We start from the raw sequence: 19,789 nt of genomic DNA, 5'->3' as shown, positions 1-19,789 counted from the left end.
ACCTCAAAGGTTAGAGGAAATTGACAAATTCATCCATACAAAAATCAAACGAATGACAAATGTGTGAAGCTGATGAACTTCACTAGCAATTCAAGAAATGGAATGCCATTTTTCACCCAAAAGATTGGTGGTTAAAATAACAAATGCAGGTGAGGAAAAACAGGGAATACAAGTGAGAGCACTAACTGATACAAAAGTTAAGAGAAGGAATATAAGAGTATATATTATGCATACACTTCCAATACACAGTAATTCTACTTCTTGCTTTTTTTCCCAAAAGAAACTTGCATGCATGCAAGAAGGCATGAATAAAGATATCCCCTAAACTAAAGTTTACAGAAACGAAAACTTGGCAAACTTAAATACCAAAGGGACAACGCTAAATAAGATACATTTATACTATGGATGCAATTTAAAAAAATGATATACCTCTCTATGTAATATATTATCTATTTATAATCTATAGGTAATATATACGTGTATAATAACAAGGAAAGCACTCTAAGATATATTGCTGACTGATTAAAACTACAGAACAATAATCTGTAAAGAAATTAATGAGAAAATGGTTACATGTAATGATTACATACATAAGCATGTAAATGCATATGAAAAGTCTTACAAAGGACCCTGGCTGGGTGGCTCAGTTGGTTGGAGCGTCACCCTGCACCAAAGGTTACAGGTTCAATCCCCTATCAGAGCACATACCTAGGTTGCGGGTTCGATAGCCAGTTGGTATTCATACAAGAGGTAACCGATCAATGTATCTCCCTCCCCCGCCCTCTCTAAAACCAATAAACGTAACCTCGAGTGAGAATTTAAAAAAAAAAGTGTTACAAAGGGTTAGGGTTAGATGAGATGGATGAGACAGAACTAGGAAGGCTATTATTAGAAGTCCTGGTCCAACTACACAGGAGAATGTATGCTTGCATAATTTAATGTCAAAAAAAAATATGCTGATTTTAGTTGAGACTGGAATTTTTGTCTGAGGAACCTTTTTCATAAGACATAAAGATGGTTTCTATGTCCTATGGAAAGGAGTTTTTCAGACAACAGTTTGACAAGATCTTACTACCTGTAGCCTAGAATACCATAATAGTTTGCAACAAATTTAAAACACTCTTCCCCATATTGCCTTCCAAGCTTTTCAAGTACCTCTCAATCTAAATCACTCTCGAGTCCACTATCGGTTTTATTTTCTTCATACCAGTTATGGCTAGCTGAACTTACCTATTCTCATTTGTTGTCTGTCTCCCACTAAAATGGGAATGGCAAGACAATTTTGAATTCATATACTTTTAGTCAAGCCATTTAGAGTTTTCTTATAGTATCAAAGACACATTTTATTTACTTACCTTAGTTGGAAAAGGAAATTTGGAAGGTTCTGTTTTGCATGGTGTATGAATAGCCGTTAGAGGGGGAGGCCATGAATGCGTCATCTCCTGAAATGTAATTATTACAGTTTGTTTTCAACCAGATCAAGGATAAAAATTATACAGCTAAAAACCAGATTTGTATTATAAATGCTGGTTTCATAATTGCTCCTCCAAAAGTATACATATTTAATCAATAAATATTAATTAAGCACAGTTGTGTGCAAGGCACTATGGGTCAGGTAATAGAAAAACAATATACACTCTGTGGCTTCAAGGAGCTTTGAATTAAGATGAAACCTGTGAATAGTTACAGAAATCAGCCTGTAATCAAATACAAGGCACATAGTAAAATGCTACTGAGGAAGAGCTTGCTGTGGGAATGGGAGGAGGGGGATAATAATAAAAGCAGCTAATATTTATTTTTGTGTACCTGTAATGAGCCAGATATTATGCTAAGTGTTTTACATGTCTATTACTCATATAGTGCTCACAAATGACATTACGAGGTAAATACCATCATTATCCTAAGTCTATGTAGGATGAAACTGAAGCACAGTTATTTATTCAAGGTTCATTGGTAAGGAACACAGAATTTCATCCTAAGAGGTCTGGCCACAGCAGAGGCGGATTTAACAGCGGGCACACCCAGCATGCGCCCTGGCCCTGGACTTCTGAAGGGCCTCGCAAAACCCCAACTTTACACTTTTTTTTAATGACACCAAGTTTGGCTTCATTACTATGCAGCATAAAATATGGTTAACATGTATTTTTATTTTCCCTGTCTCTTTTTTTTAAGGGGCCCAATATTTTCTTCTGTGCCTGGGGCCTCAACCGACCTTAATCCGCCTCTGGGCCACAGAGCCTATTTATTGATAGGAAATTTTGGTCAGGAAATTCAGGAGAGAGATATCAAAAACACAAGCAGGAAGACAAACAAGCAAGGCCAAAAGTCTGATTTTATTCAATACCTTCTATCTAAGCATATGCCAAGTAAGTCCAAGCAGAGGTTTGGGTAAGATCACAATGTGTGTGTTAGTGGAGCAGGGGGGAGAGAGGCATCAAACTTGGGATTAAGGAGGAAGGTGTTTATTCTGGCATTTAGCTCAAAGTAAACTTTCAGGTATACAGAAAAAATATAATAAAGGTAGTGTAACTTTTAGGAATTTACCTTACAGCTTATACCCACATAGTTATGTAAAGATACACATTCAAGCAGCTCACACTTAAAAAATGGAAGCAACCTAAATGTCCAACAACACAGGAATAATTAAATTACCAGACACCCATATAATAGAACACCAAGCAGACAGTAAAATGAGAAATTTAAATACTGATATGAAATGATATCCACTGTATATTACTTAAGTGATAAGCACAAATCATGTAGATGTTTATATATGAAAAAAATCTCTAGAAAATAGTTAACAGTAGCTACCTTTGGGTAATAGAATGACAGAAGGGGCAAAAGACAGGCACTTGATACAGTCTATACTACTTGAACCAGAACAACCTCCTGCACTGTTATTGCTCTTTATTCTCTTACAATGTTGCTTTACTTCTTAATGGTATTTCACTTACTGAAATAATGTTATATAGTTGATTTCCTACATATTGCTCTAGCATGTCAGCTCAAAGGTTGCAACAGTATCATTATTATCACCACTGTATCCCAATGCTTAACACATGGTAGGTATTCAATTAGTAAGGTTTGAATTAAAAAATATTTTATTTTTACAGTAAATACATATTACTTTTAGATTAAATTTTTTTCTTCAAGTCTGTTCATAGAAACAGTATGACTACAAATATCAAGAAAACATGAAGGGAATTCAGACCCGAAGTTCCTTGCACACTGGGCATAGGGAAGGGGAAAGAAAATAGAAAATCATATACCCCAGGTTTTCAGTGCTGGCATTTTATACCTTAAATACCAAAATACCATCAACAGAAAATCTATTTAACTCTCCCTGAGGCCTTGTGCCATCCTGTATATATAAAATGTAGAATAAACTGTCAACAATATCAAAGAAACAATTAAATATAAGAAAATCTAAGATTTCTTCTAGCTATTAGTATGCCATGCACTTTTAAGGATTTGGGGGAAAGATATGTGCTCCCTTAGTCTTCTTATGTACATGACAAATGAAAAACGAATGCTATATGAAAATCAAAGGAAAGAGTTCATAACTGTGGTTCCTGATAGTCTGATATAGGGGGAAGAGAAATTTCAATAGGATTCTAAGAAAAAAACAGAATCTATATGTAATTGAAGAGGAAGGAGATACATGTTCCATGAAGTTTTCTTTAAAAAAGGTAGAAGAGGAAGAAAGTATATCACTTAGGGAAACCAGTTTGGTCAATCAGTAGTGGGAGAGGCTAGGACTGGCCTGGGGAAGGTCTAGAATGTTAAATTTGGACACTATTCTTTGTATGGGCCTCAGAGAGCCACTGAAAATTTCCAGAAAGTGTATTAATTTATGAAGATAAAGGACTGAGGCAAAGACTATGGTAGCAATACAGAAGAGAGATGAGCAGGGAGACTGAAGGCAGAAAGGCAGAGTGAGGACTGTATATTGCTGTTATTGAAGCTCAGGTGGCAGAAATGGAAATAAAGGTATATTTTCAAGGAATCTTCAAAGTCTACGTGTAGTTTAGTGATTAAATAGAACATGAGAGAAAGAAGTAAGAGATAATTAGGATTCTACACTTACAAACATGGGGGAATGGAGGCACCACTAATGGAAGGAAATGCAGCAGCAGGGAGAAATCCAAATGGAGACCCAGCTAAAAAGCAATTAAGAGGCATAAACCAAAAACCAAAGGAGACCAAGGCAGAAGAGAAAGACTAAATAGCTATCTAATAGATAAAGCCAAAAATGGAGAAAAAGGCAATAAAAGAGCAAAAAGAAGAGGAGAGGCTAGAAAATGCACCCATATTTAAGAAGTAAGAGAAGACATAAAGGTTCTCCAAAGGCAGAGAATGAGAGACAAGAGAGGTGAGTGGAAAATAAAAACAATGAAGCATAACAACAGTCAAGAAAGGCAGACTGATGTTTCCAAAAGGAAAAAATAACAACTCTTTAAAACAGTGGAAAGAGTACAAAACTCGAATGAAGTCCCCAGTGACGTTACAGAACAGATTCAGCAAAACAGCAGAGGTAAAAGAGAAATCATACTGGGCTAAGGGAGAGGAGAGAATAAAGCAAAAGCAGCCAATGCAAGTAATCTTTCAAAAGTATCCATAATGAACTGCAAGCATAGACACAAAAACCTAGAAGCTCTTGCACAAAATATATGTAACGTTTCTTACAGTTTTTCTCCATTGAGTCAAAAGTAGTTATTGTCACTTATTAATTCACTGGACTTTTTCGTTTTCTTTTCCCATTGTAGGAATATACTTTTTGGTCATGTGTCAGTTTTAAACATATTCCATTAAACACTCAAAATATGCAGTATTCAGAGGAGGTCTTACAGTGTAGGATTTGATCAGTATGTACAAATGAATTACAAAAGAAGTTATTTTCAGTATGATGGTTTGACTGATAAAACTATTGAGATTTTAGCCATTCAAATTATTAACAGATAAACCTGAGAAAGTACAGTTATATTTGGTTTCTTCCTCTTTTTACGGCAAACAATTAAGACTGAATTTATTTTTTTACTTAAAAACAAACAAAAACCGCTCTTTGAAGACAAACAGTAAACGAATCAAGTGGTTTAGAATCTAAGTATGAACATAAGCATAATAGAGCCAATTATTTTTGATGAATATAAGTCATACATGTGAGCAATCTGTTGCTTCAGATCCTTTGTGAAATAGAGGGGAAAAGGAATAAGAGGGTTAATTAAAAGAGCTGAAACTATTAAAAAGAAAACACACAACTTACTTTAAGAATTTCATCCACACAGCTCACATCACCAGATGCAGATGCCTTAAGAAAGAGGGAAAGAAAGACAAATTAGATTCAAAGTCATTTATTATTAGATTTTTATCATTTGTTGCACAAATTCAACAGCATTATTAGAAATGAAATTCAATTTAAAAAATTACTTACGATCTCATTACTCCACATCCGAACACTATCAGAATCTTTGGACTAATTTTCTTAAATACGAATTTTCCAAAAACTAAAAAATTTCAATCACCAAACTATACATGAATTTAAAATTTTATATTTTTCAAGTTTTAAATTTTCTTATACTTAGATTAGAAATAATTTTTAAATGTAATTTTTCAGGTGAGCAGCTTGTCAAAAATTTTAAAATTTACATACAAAATGTACCAAGATACTGAGAAACATCATTTCACATATACTAAGAGCATAAAACCAGTATTATTCAAAGATTACTTGTGTGGAACACAATGGACATTTTACAAAACCTTTCTTAAATGTGGAAGTTAAGTTGTTTACTTATACGCACAGCCCTGGCTGGTGGGGCTCAGTGGATTGGGTGTCGGCCTGTGAACCTAAGGGTTGCCGGTTTGATTCCCAGTCAAGGCACATGCCTGGGTTGTGGACTAGGTCCCCAGTTGGGGGCACAAGAGAGCCAACCACACATTGATGTTTCTCTTCCTCTCTTTCTCCCTCCCTTCCCATCTCTCTGAAAGTAAATAAATAAAACCTTAAAAAAATAAATATAAAGGAACAAACAGGAATTAAGAGCTGGAGTCTGAACCTAAATCTAATCCTAAGGATTATGTTATTTGAAGAAAAAACAAATTACCACTTTATTCTCTTGAAAGGAGTAATTAGATGACAAATGCCATCAACAATGAGTTTCCCATGGCCACAGAAAAATTTTTAAATGTTCTCAAAATAGCATTTTACCTATACCTGACCCTTCTTCCCCCATTGTTTTAAGCTATGAGCTATGATTTTCAGCTCCTAACATTAGCTAAAAAATTTTTTTATTGCAAAACTGCATTAAAAGAAAAATTCAGCTATTTAATTTCCTTCATTATTCTAAATATCATGCTTTGATATGTAGTTCTAAACACTGTAAATTTCAAACCACCACTATGAGTCTGGAGAAGCTGCCTCAGATCTTAAGTGTAACCAGAGAAAAGAATCACAGCATTCAAATCATATAACATTATCATCACCAAGGACCTGAAAAACTTCCAACATCTACAATGAATCACGGCCCGCATCTCATTCATGAGTATCACTATGAAAATACAAATTACAATTTTTTAAAGCAAAAGAACACAAGATGTATTATTCCATAAAATCAAAAGGAGGAAGTCTAAGATATTCATAGATCATACTCTTGTTCTATAACTGACTCATCATTTTGATACTTGAAATAGTGAATGACATTTTCTCCACTGCCCAAAAGAAGAAGCTATCAGCTCTAGGGATACACGTGGGAGTCAATCACAAGTCTTCCCTTAAAACTTTTACACTCCTTACTATTAAAACAAAAACACAGTTTAAGTTCAAACATAATTTCATAGGACACTGCTTCACAGTCACAATACTAAAAGCTCTAACTGTGTGACTTACATCCAGTGGTTGGGAAGGTATTTTCAGCTTGGTGAGATGTGCTTTGCTGCTGGGCTTCAATTCAGCCACACTGTTGCCATGGGATTGACTGCTGTAGTGCTCAGAGGACAGCTTTGGTTCCACTGACTCCTGTCCATCCATGGGCCGCACATAGGCAGTGGGTTTCTGTAACATTGAACTGGACTTTGACATCAATGAAGGTGGGAAAGACTGACTTGAGTGCTGCCCACTTGAAAAAGGTACACGGGAAGGAGAATCCCAGTTTGCATCAGCATCCCGAGGTGATTTGGAACGCTGATGTTCCTTGCTATGGTGATCATTCCCATGAGACCTGGAATGACTTGAGCTTAATGCAGAAACAGCCTGGGGTTTTCCAGGGCTGGAAGAGCGTGATTTGGAGTGTTCTGATCCATGCTGGCCTTTTTTTCGGCTACTGCTCCCACTACTGCTATAGGAGTCACGGTCATGCCTCTGGCTACTACTATTACTGCCACCACTGCCACCTGCTGTGGTCCGCTGGCTACTATGTCCACTCTGCAAGCCTGAGGACCGTTTCTGAGACTGAGAAGTGCTGGGTGCAGGTCCTACTGGAGTCCATTTGCTACTCTGATGAGAGCTCCCATGTCTCTGTTCAAAGAAATTTGGATTAGATTTTTCATCTGCTGTCGGTGGTACAGTAGGCTTGGGAATTGCAACAAGCTTTGGTATAGATCTGTCGCCTATGAAATCCTTCATTTCATCGTAGTTTCCAAGCATACTCTGAATACGACTTGAGAGCTTATCTTCTTTGCTAGTCTACAAAAAAAAAAAAAAAAGAGTAAAATATAAATGTACAAGTAGCATAAAAATAAAAGATGTTTCTAAACTGACTTTCCAAACTTCAAATGGATGTGGTCTTTCCTCTTAAGGTTCATAATTCAAAGCAAACTCCAAATATATAATTTTTATATTGAAAAAAATGGACTGAAAGTGAAAAATATTCACACTAAAACACAAATATTCTATAGGACACTGAAAAACATATATAATAGATTTCAGGAGGGAAGGAAACCCGTATTTCACCAATAAATATACTGAAACAGTAGTGAAAATCTTTTGAGGAGCAGGAAAAGTAACCTGTCTTCATGTAATTAAGTTCCAGGTCAGCAGATTAATGAATAGTGGCAGTCTAGGAAAACATTATATACTTCTTATAATTCAATCTATAGTTAGAATCAAAAACAAAAATTTAGTGAAACAAGTTATATCCAATGGATTTTTAAATTTTAATTCCTTTGTTACTTTGAGTCATCAAGTTAAAAGTTCCAGCAACAAATTAAGAATGAAAAATCCACTAATAAAAGTTTTGAAATGGTACAGGAATTAAGAAGCATAATTGGTTGGTACAAAATAGACAAGAGGAAGTTAAGAATAATATAGAAAAGGGTGAAGCCAAGGAACTTATATGAAAGACCCATGGACATGAATTAAGGAGGGTGGGATTGATGGAAGGAAGGGGGGTACTGGGCAGAGGGGAACAAAGGGAAAAGAAATTGGGACAACTGTAACAACATAATCAATAAAATATACTTTAAAAAAAGTTTTAAATCCTCCCCAATAAATTTAATTTTATAAGTAAACAAATGAATAAATATTTTAAATACTATTAATTCTTACTAATAAATGCTCTAATATTTGAAGTCAGCGTACCTATTTTAAAATTCAAGAATTCTTCTTGGATAATAAGAAAGTCTAAGATGTCTACAAGCTTTAGCACTCTTTCAAATTCATACACATGGAAGAAATGTCACTAATTATATTAAAAGGAAATCAAGACTCAGCCACACAATTGTATTTTGAGGCTGGCATAAATCAATAATGAGTTTAAATTATTTGAAAATCAATCTGATCCCTATTAAACAAGACAGATAAATACACCGTAATTTATAGACAATATCACAATTAGAAATAAAACCCAATTCATCATAATATAATCACAAAATAAATGGAAGTATGACTAATCCCTAATTCCAAATTCTAGGTTTTGTGTTACACTCATATAAATGATGTCAGTATAACTGCCTTTAATTAGAAAACCCTCAACAGCTCTCAATATGTGGCTTTTATATATCTTATATATTAGTTTCCATAAACAACAAATGTTATAAGGGTAAACACAGAATATGGTGTTACATTTATATTTCATCCAAAAAAAGGTTTAGTACACTCTCAATCTCATACTATATGCCAATAATGGTCGTTACTACTGCTATACATTGTATTATAGCTATTATACACAGTATAAGTCTTTAAAATGTAAAAATACTCAAATGAAACCCAAAGCTAAATCAAATATTAAAATAGACATTTGTGGTCCCTACAGCTACATTAGTCATTAGAAGTGGTATCATTCAGTGTTTTATATAATCCCAAATCAAGCACAACGGCCATTATAAAAATAACAATTGGTTCCATTTATTGAACATCTCTAGCAACATACTTTAATCTAAATCTGATATTGTTAATTAGTATTAAATACATTAAGAAAGAAAATCAGAGAATTTAGTATGTGATAACAGGAAGAAAAAAAAACAGATTGCTACTGAAGATACATTTATTCAAACATACTATAAGCCACAAAACTAAAACAAGTAAGCAAAGAAATAGGGAAAACAAAAGAATCTTTGAAATATATTTATCTTTGATTGATACCCCAAGACCCTAGGACACAGCAGACAATGCAGATTGATTCACAAAATTTTGATTTAATTCAAGGCTTGGAAAAGTGAAATACCTGCCCAGAGCGGGCAATGAGGACAACTTTAGGGCCCTAGGAATACTCTATTTCTTGATCTAGGTACTTATTATAACAGGTTGTTCATGTTGTGAAAATTCTTTTAGCTATAACACAATTTGTATATTTTACTGTATGCATGTCATATTCCAATGAAAGTCTCCAACAAAGTGTAGTCTACTTAGAGGAAAGAAAAAAATGTTAAATGGTATACATAATAACTCTTTTCTGATATAAAAATTTAAGTTTTAACATTTTAAAGCAAAAATGTATTGGGGAAAAACGACAGTCAGAGAAGAACCACTTACAACTTTGTATGGCTCTGCAAAAAGAGGAGAACTGGGAGGGAAGGCGTCTTCACCCTGTTGTATTTCCTGATTCCGCCTTTCCCGTTCTTTCATTCGCAGCACATTCCGGTCTTCACGGTTCATGTTGCTATGGAGAGAAATGCAATCTTTACACCACAAAACAAAAAAGGAAAAATTAAATCTTCTGTACTGATTTGTCAGTTTATTGTTTCAAACAGAGATTTCCTTTGGACTTCCAAGTAATAACAGACATTAGTTCTGAAGCTGGGTTTTGGCAATGGTTTTATCAACTAATACCATCTCAGTGAAACACTTAACCTTACCAACTTTTAAATTATTCTACTAGCTAAAAGTCAGGTAAAATGTATACACTGAGAGGAAAAGTAGTATTTAAACCCAAATCCTTAATATTTCCTACAACCCTTCCATGGCTTCCTCTTCAGAAATCTAACTATTCTTTGCCATTAGAGACATACAACCTACTCCCACCTCCCAACCCCTCCCAACCAGGGTTTAGTGCTTTTCTCTCCTTTGCATCTACCTTATCCGGATTTCTTTTTGCCCCAAACACAGCTTCCTTGGTGTCCATCCTTATGGCAGTTTGACCTCAGCTCTGCGGTTGCTCTAGATTCCCTAAAAAAACGACACTTCTGCTCTAAATACATTAATATTTAAATTAACACCTCAATAAATGGCTTTTCACAATAGAATCTAAAATTAACCTAGGTTAGTAATAGTAGTCAAAATTGTGTTGAAATAGTTTATTTACAGCATTGGGGACTTTGATTAAATAGATAATAAGGAAAAAGGTTTTCAAACCCTGGGACAAGGAATTACCAGGGGCTGTGTAACACTCTTCCCGGGAGACAAATTAAACAATTCTAGTTTTGATTTAGAAAAAAGAAAAGAAAAGAAGAAAGTCCTGTTGGAGGTCAAAGGGAAAAATTAGGTTATACCTGTGTAGCATTTTTAGACAATTACAAAAAACTTTTGTTATCTTTTCTTAAACAATGAAAGCCATCCAACTGAATATTTCCTCTTTTAACAAGACTGCCAAGAATCTCAGATTAAATTAACAGATTACTTAGAGGAACAAAATCCCAGTTGTAGCTCTTGTTTTCTAATTTTTTTTCTGATCTGATTTATTTTTGCATCTAATTCATAGGCTCCACTTTTATTTTTCTGTTTCTTTGAATATCAATATCTCTGTCTAAGGTAAAATAAAGTTTCCTAAAAAACAATCATTCCAGTAATCTGAGTTCCCCTAAAAGTAACATGAAATTTAAATGAGTCAATTTGAAGTGTATTTCTGCAGTACAGGCAAAACTATTTTATAGCATATCCCTCAGGATCCATGCAACTACTGTACTAAAATAGGATTCAGACTGTAAAATTAGCAAATTGCTATACCAGAACAAAACCTAAGGGGCCACTAGATAAAATAATATTTTTAAAACACTGTCAGGCACAGGCATGCAGGCGGGAAGATGGCAGCTGGTTCAAAACTGTGAAACCTCTGGAGTACTACAGGAGAATTTTGAAAGAGCTGCCATCCTGATGGAAGAGAACTTGGTGAATTCAGAACCACACTGTTAACATAGGTTCAATAGTACTATAGATGGTTCTGCTTTAGTGAAGCTGGGAAATACTACAGTAATTTGCAGAATTTGCAGCACCACAAACAGATGCCCCCGATAAAGGATATGTTGTTCCTAATGTGGATCTACCACCTCTGTGTTCCTCAAGATTTCGGTCTGGACCACCCGAAGAAGAGGCACAAGTGGCTAGCCAGTTCACTGCAGATGTCATGGAAAATTCACAGATAATTCAGAAAGAGGACTTATGCATTTCTCAAGGAAAGCATGCTTAGTTTCTACACTGTAATCTCATTTGCCTCGACTATGATGGAAATATTTTGGATGCCTGCACATTTGCTTTGTAAGCAGCTTTTAAAAATGTACAGTTGCCTGAAATTACTATAAATGAGGGAGGACTGCTTCAGCAGAAGTTAATTTAATGAAGAAAAGTTATTTGAATATTAGAACTCGTCCAGTTGCTACTTCCTTTGCAGTGTTTTCTAACTCTCTGCTTATAGCTGGCCCTACTAAGAGGAGGAACATCTGGCACCTGGAACCCTAACAGTAGTAATGGCTGAGGAAGGCAAGCTATGCTGTCTTCACAAACCAGGTAGAAGTGGACTGACTGGAGCTAAACTTCAGGACTGTATGAGCTGAGCAATTACAAGACACAAAGAAGTAAAACAACTAATGAATGAAGTATTGGGTTGGCCAAAAAGTTCATTTAGTTTTTTCCATACAATGGCTCCAGTAGTGTTTAGTTGTCTTTAACTTCATTTGAAACAATTTTCTTAGATAGTATTTTGACAGCTGTCATATCACATGCATTTTTAAAAAATCAAACTTGCTGAATTTTTGTGCAGCCATTTTAATATTGAAGATGGAAGAAGATAGGCAACATTTTCAACATATTATGCTTTATTATTTCAAAAAAGGTAAAAATGCAACTGAAATACCAAAAAAGATTGGTGGCAGTGTATGGAGAAGGTGCTGTGACTAATCAAACGTGTCCAAGTGGTTTGTGAAGTTTTCGGTACTACTGACATTTTGGCCAAATAATTTTCTGCTGTGGGGCTGCCTTATGCATTGGAAGACAATTAGCAGCGCCCCTTGACTATACCCACTGGAAGCCAATAGTGGGAGAGAGCAAACATACTCAAAATATCCAAATCAATAAAGTTATTGGTGAAAGTGAAAAATTAGTCTTTTATTTTACAGAAAAAAATAAACAGACTTTTTGGCAAACCAATAAGAGTATGAAACCCAAATAAACACCCACATTTTCAAAACAGATTTTTAAAAAATGTATTTATTACACTGTGCACAAAGCTTATTTAGTAAGAATACCAAACTACATTCTTCTGGGGGAAAAAGAAAGAAAACTGTCAAGTAGAAAGTAGGGTTCTCCATCTAAATTTTTTAATCACTTAAGGTAAATTGTTTTAAGCACCCATCAAGTACTTTTGTTAAGTTTACACATCTATTACATGCAATTATAAACAATAGTCCATGGACAGAGAGAAACACAAAAAACATCTTCAACTCGGTTTTTTGTTGGTAGCGATAATCATGTAGTAATTTCATTGCTACAAGACTGAGCAAATGAGTAGATATATTAAGACTTTTGGGGAATCACGGACCTTACCAGGAGAAAAGAGAAATACAAATATAGAATGGAATAAGGAGAAAAAACATTTGGGGATTAGAAATTAGAAGTATTGTTATGAATTCATGCTTATATTTAAAAAATACATATAGTCTCTAGCTCTGTCCACTGAAAGTGTCCCGAGTAGAAAGAAGCACCGTCAGCACCCAAATTTTTATTTCTAACATCACTCCCCATAAAAATGGAACAGAACTAGTTGGCAGAACAGCTAATTCCAAAGATGTAGCAGGAAAAACACCAGTGTGCCTAAAACATATTCTTGTAACAGCAAGAAAATGCTCAAAAACAGATGAAGACATCATAAGGGCACAGGAACCAGCCTGAAAGTTCTTCCATTGGTCATATTTAGAAACATGAGCATCAAAATGAAAAGGAATGGAATATAACCAATTGAATAAAAAAAGAATTCTTGAGTCCAGAGCAATAGTAGCAAAGAATAAAAAGAGAAATAAAGCAGGGAACAAAAGTCCTTCTTCATAGAAGAATGCCAGCTAATACATGTAGAAGAAATAAAAGAATCCCAAAACTGCCTTTTTGTAAACACCAAAGTAATAATTGAGGGAAGAATCATCATCAGATGCTAAAACCAATGGGTGAGAAATATGGGGGGGAGGGGCAGAAGTTAATCAGTATTGCTCCACAGGCTAGTAGTTGCAAAGAAAAAAATCTTTAAAATAGAGTACAGTAAACACTACTTTAAATCAAGTGATCAGATTTAACATCAATAATGGAATAAACTGACATCATGTGCCTTCCAATGTGATGCACATAGGACACACCACCACCTAAGTATTCTTCCTGCTTAAAATATTTAATCTGACTAATCATGAGTAAGCAGGTAAATGTAAGTTGAGAAACATACTGTAAAACTGGCCTGTACTCTTTAAAAATGTTAGTACTATAAGACGCCCTCCACAAACAAAACAACTGCAGATTACTTCTACAACCTTCTACAGTGAAGAAGACACAACAACTAAATGTACAAATGATCCTTCATTTCCCAGATCCTAGACCTGGGGAGGAAAGTGTTCTGAAGGACATTACTGGAAACTTGGGGAAATCTGAATGTTGATGGTACTTCAGATAATCATCTCAATGTTAAGTTTCTCAACTATAATAACTGCATTTGGTTATGTGGGAGAATGCCCTTGATTCTTAGGGCATACACAGTTGAAATGTTACCATGTCTCAAATGGTTCAGCATCTACCTGTATATCTAATATGTTTACATATATGTGTGTGTGTGTGTGTGTGCACGTGCACGTGTATAGCAAAGGATAGAGGAAGAGACAGACAAGAGGAGGAAGTGGAAGAGTGGCAGCAGCAGTTACAGTAAAAGTAATGTTAACAACTGGTACATATAGGTGAAGGATATATGGATGTATTGGGTTGGCCAAAAATAAAAGACGTACTTATCATTTTCACCAGTAACTTTATTGGTTTGGATAGTATGAGTATGTCAGCTATCTCCCACGTGGTGTAACATTGATTGTTCTAAATTAAAGTCTCGATTTGATCACTAGCTATCAACTTCAACTGTTCTACCCAGTTGTAGAGCCCCGTCCAGCGAGAAATCTCTAGTACAGAACTTTGCAAACCTCTTCTGACACATTCAATCAGACACAGCACCTTCTCCATACTCTGCACAAATCTTTTTTTGCATTGCAGTTGTGTATTTACCTTTCTTGAAATAATAAAGCATAATATGCTGAAAATGTTGCATATCTTTCCATCTTTAATATTAAAATGACTACACAAAAATTCACTAATTTTGATGTTTTTTTTAATGCATGCTGATATGATAGCAGTCACAATACAATCTAACAAAATTGTTTTGAATGAAGTAAAAGACAACTAAGCATTACTAGAGCCATCTTATGGGGAGGAAAAAAAAAAAAAACAACTCTTTGGCCAACCCAATATATTACATTATTCCTACAGGCTTGAAATTTTTCTAAATAAAAGATGGGATGAAAAGACCATTTATGAGTGCTATGCAGCATTTTTCAGCCTTGGGATTTACTATCAAACTGTCTCTTCTCTAGGGCGTAAAGTATTCCTCTCATTCCCGAAAGTGTGCCCCCTTGCACCTCCAAACTCACACTGATCATCCAATACTCTTCAACTCTTCCCTTGTCACTGTTTACACTTGAGAAAATGTAATGCCATTCTTGGCTAGGAGGAGACATGATCAATATACCAACTTCTGTTTCCCTAAAAAAACAAGCACCCCAAATTCATTTAATATTTATCATTTTCTAAGAGTACTTATTAACTTAATATGCAACAAACATCTATTATACACTTAGCACTGGGGAGAGAACAAGAATTTGCCACCCTAGGTACTAAAACTTATTACAAATCCATCACCATTTTCAAATTAGCATGATAGTGCACAGAAATGAACACACCAATCAGTAAAATAGAGCCCAGAAATTTACCAGATCCATGGAATTTTAATAGTTACCAAATCGAATTCAATGAGAAAGGAATGTGTTATTTAATAACAACAATAATTAAGAGCCAAGTACTTTTCTAAGATAGCAAAGTTATTAAAATGGTGAAGCCATGTTTCAAACTCAGCCAGGAAAAATAAATCCTTCAGCCAGCAGCCTCACTCACAGGATTATATCCCATAGGAATAAAAGCACAGTCATGAGCTACAAAGACATTTAGTGCAGCACTCTTTTTAGTGGTAAAACTACTGAAAATAACTGAATGCTCAAGAACAAACGGTCAAGTAAATGGTTAAACTATGGTTTATTTTTTTAAAAATGATGTAGATGTTTGCCAATTAACTTGGAAAAATTTCCATAATTGTCGTATGTGAACAAAAGTAGATGCAATATGCATATGAAATGACTGAGCACCTAGCTATTTCTTTATGGTAAGCTCAGAAGTAGAATTGTCAGGTTTTGAATATATTGATAGGAATTAGATACAACTAGCCCTGGCTGGTGTGGCTCAGTGGATTGAGTGCTTGCCTGGAAACCAAAGGGTCGCCAGTTCGATTCCCAGTCAGGGCACATGCCTGGGTTGCAGGCCAGGTCCCCAGTTGAGGGAGTGCTAGAGGCAACCACATATTGATGTTTCTCTTCCTTTCTTTCTCCCTCCCTTACCCTCTTTCTAAAAATAAATAAAATCTTTAAAAAAATTAGATACAACCAACTCAATTAACATCAGAATGTGCCAACTAATATCCTCACATGCTGAACACAAGAAAACTGAAATCTAAGTATCCAATTTCATACACAAGATTGTAGGATGTCTCCCTTTTTATCTGAATCTTCTTTCTTGGCCCTCAGTAAATGTTTTGACTGTTCCTGTAAATATGAATAAGGAGTATTCTTCCCCCTATTTACGAGATAAACCTTGATGGTTTTGGTTTTCCAATTATAAAAGTAATACTGGTTCTTTCTTCCTCCCTCTTCCTTAGATAGCTATTGGATTTCCAACAGTACTGCTGAAGGGGTTTGTCTGTCCCCTTCACTGTCCACACGGCCACAAGAGAGGAAAAGAGACCTCAAACTTCCCAGATCACTTTTTCTTCTAGAAAACTATTGAGCACAGGAATAAAAATGGCTGCTGAACCAGTAGAAGACAATTGCATCAATTTTGTGGAAATGAAATTTATTGACAACACACTTTACTTTGTAGCTGAAGATGATGGTAATGCACCCTGGACTGAAATTATCATATATATGTATAAAGATAGCCTCCCTAGAGGCTTGGCAGTAACCATCTCTGTGAAGTGCAATAAAATGTTTACTCTCTCCTGTAAGAACACAATTATTTCCTTTAAGGAAATGGTTCCTCCTGATGATATTAATGATGAAGGAAATGACATCATATTCCTTATGAGAAGTGTCCCAGGACATCACAATAAGATACAATTTGAGTCTTCGTTATATAAAGGATACTTCCTAGCTTATAAAAAAGGAAAATGATCTTTTCAAACTCATTTTGAAAGAAAAGGATACATGGGATGAATCTGTAATGTTCACTCTTCAAAATAAGAACTAGATATTAAAATTTAAAAAAAAAATGTAATACTGGTTCTTTGCTCAAAAGCTAATCTGGCTAGTAGGAAGTAAAAGTCACCAATAATTTCACTCCCCTGAAATAAACAACAATATAAGGAGTCACATAAAGTCATACATGTAGAAATTATTATACATGCAATTCTATTTCATTTAATAAACAATGAACTAGTTCCCGATAGATCATTGGGTTGTATACAGAATTTAGCATTACAAATGATACAGTGTGTGTGCGTGTACTCTATTTTAGTTTCAGATAAATTTCTAGATGTGAACTGGTGAGTCACAGGGTATAAGCTATACCATTTTAATATATATCAATAAACTGCTTTCCAAAAAGGTTGTGATACAAGCCTCACTGATTTGCTAAAATTTGTCAATACTCTAAGTCTCTTTATTTGTTTCTCTGTCTGCTGGAGTTGCAGCCCCACACCAGGCCCCCCATCCCAGGGTTCCAGTGCCAGGAAGATTAGCCCCCACAACTTCTGGCTGCAAAAACCAGCGGGGATTGAAACAGTGGAAGAAACTGCTGGAGCCCCAGGCAGTTCCTCTTAAAGAACCCACACACGGACTCACCTACTCACTCCCTTTGAGCTCCAGCTCTGGGTAGCAGCTTGAAAGGCACCAGTGGCATACTAGGGGAAACAGGGGTGTCTGGCATCAAGGACAGCAGAGGCTATTGTCCCTTTCCTCAGCTCTCCCCTGACAGAGCCACTGAGCCAGCAGGCTGTGCCATATCTGAGCCTCCATCAACCTAACACTGTCTGACCCACCTTGCAGATCCCCAGAGACTCCGCCCACCCAACTTATGGGCCCACCCTAGCTGCTTCTCCACATGAATGGCTGGTTTTAGCTCATGCTTCACAACTTCCTAAATCCTATCAAACAAGCAACAGTGGGACTAAGTGAGCCCCAGGCCCAGCACTAGCAGCAGCCAGCCTAGATTCATAGCTTGGTTTCACCTGGGAATCTCCAAGTCCACCACAAGTGGCAGCCATCTCAGATTGCTTTATACCTTAGGCAGGGTGGCCCCAGGCAAAACACAGGTTGGGGCTGACCCTGGCCTGCACCACCCAGGAAACCTCAGGGCCAATGCACCCAGTGGACAGCTACAGACCACACTGGAGCACCACCACCCTGACCAGCACAGCTGATCCTCCACAGAGGGCAGAGGTTAGTGGTTAAGTGGTCGCAGACAGTCCCTGCAGCTGACTGGCCTGGGTAAATCCCTCCCATTGATCTGCCAACAGCAAACAAGGCTCAACTACAAGAGAAGGGTATACTCAGCCCACAGGAAGGGTGCACCTTGAATATGCAGCTTAGGTGACAGGGGAGGCTGTGCCACTGGACTCTACAGGACACCTACTACATTAGGCCATGTATCAAAGGACCCATTTGATCATGTTCTTGGTCTGAAATCTCAATCTTAATACACACAAAATCGACTTCTTGATCTGTTTTCTCCCGCCTCCACCAACTCCTACGCCAGTGATCCTCTCCTACTAATAAACTGCTATTGCCGAATCCTCCTTTCAGCCTCTCTCCGTATCCAATCCATAACCACAGCCTTCAAAATGTATTTTGAACTAACCTGTTCACTTCTTTCTCCACTGCCACTGTTCAAAACAAGCCATCATTTTATCTCCAATTTGGACAAATGCTACAGCCTTCTTATTAAACTTCTGGTTCCTCTGGTCTTTCTGTACTCCACATTTCTTACAACAGCCAAAGTGATGTTTTTAAAACACAAACCAGATCATGTCATCCAACCCCTGCTTTATAAAATTTTAATAAGCTTTCCACTAATATTAGGATAAACCTTAAGGTCCTTACCTAGGCCAACAGAGCCCTGACCTGACTTTCTACCTGATCTGACTCCTGCCTATCTCATCCGATTCATTTTATATCTTATAACCTTCCCCCTCCCAGTTCCCACCAGGAGCCTTTGGGAAGCTTCTTCAACTTGGAATGTCCTTTCCAGCTTCAGAAAATTCATGCAATTCCCCTTTCCTTCAGAGTACTTGATCACAATTAAGTATATACTTATTTTGATGTTCATTAATATTTACTCTCCCACTAGACAACAATCAAGGAATGTGTTTGTTTTGTTCAGCATTGCATATCTATAACATAACCTAGTAGACAACCACTTGAATGAGTAAACTAATGAACTTCACAGCCTGGTTAGAAAGGAGATGTTATCTCACTCACTAGGAAATAATACATAGAAATCATGATATTATTTACCTAACATCACAAAATACTAATATTGCACAAATGAAATAATTGGTACTTCATGTTACACTAAAATTAGACTATTCTGCAACAAATTTTAATTTAACATTCTAACAACATCTGCATTTAATTATTTCAGATAGACCAGAACTGAAACATTTATTCATCTGTCAAGCTGTACAATTCTTATCCTTTAACTATAACTCAATTCACTTTCTCCATGAAGCTTTTCTCATAAAGTAAAATTTATTTCCTCATCTTAGAGACCAAACAGTATCACAAGCAATGCTTATTATGTAATTAAGCA

General features: G+C 36.0%; 1 protein-coding gene and 2 pseudogenes across 1 annotated transcript in view; 2 read left to right on the top strand and 1 right to left on the bottom strand.

The window, feature by feature from the left end:
* AFF4 (ALF transcription elongation factor 4) overlaps positions 1 to 19,789 on the bottom strand; it is a 69,405-nt gene that overhangs the window by 37,975 nt on the left and 11,641 nt on the right. The window contains exons 2-5 of the mRNA XM_090288344.1: positions 9,965 to 10,091; positions 6,884 to 7,678; positions 5,264 to 5,308; positions 1,356 to 1,442 (exon numbers count right to left, since the gene is read on the bottom strand). Of these exons, the coding sequence (XP_090144470.1) occupies positions 1,356 to 1,442; positions 5,264 to 5,308; positions 6,884 to 7,678; positions 9,965 to 10,087 (1,050 nt within the window). The 5' untranslated portion in view covers positions 10,088 to 10,091. The remainder of the gene's footprint in view (positions 1 to 1,355; positions 1,443 to 5,263; positions 5,309 to 6,883; positions 7,679 to 9,964; positions 10,092 to 19,789) is intronic.
* Positions 10,242 to 12,812, top strand: LOC150000815 (exosome complex component RRP43 pseudogene; annotated as a pseudogene).
* LOC150000814 (interleukin-18 pseudogene) lies at positions 16,640 to 17,230 on the top strand (annotated as a pseudogene).

This window comes from Furipterus horrens, unplaced genomic scaffold (genome assembly GCF_987537825.1).
Source record: "Furipterus horrens unplaced genomic scaffold, mFurHor1.1.pri manual_scaffold_10, whole genome shotgun sequence".
In the NCBI taxonomy this organism is placed as follows: Eukaryota; Metazoa; Chordata; class Mammalia; order Chiroptera; family Furipteridae; genus Furipterus; species Furipterus horrens.
Note: the sequence above shows the minus strand (reverse complement) of the source record. Positions and strands in the feature narration are given on the sequence as shown.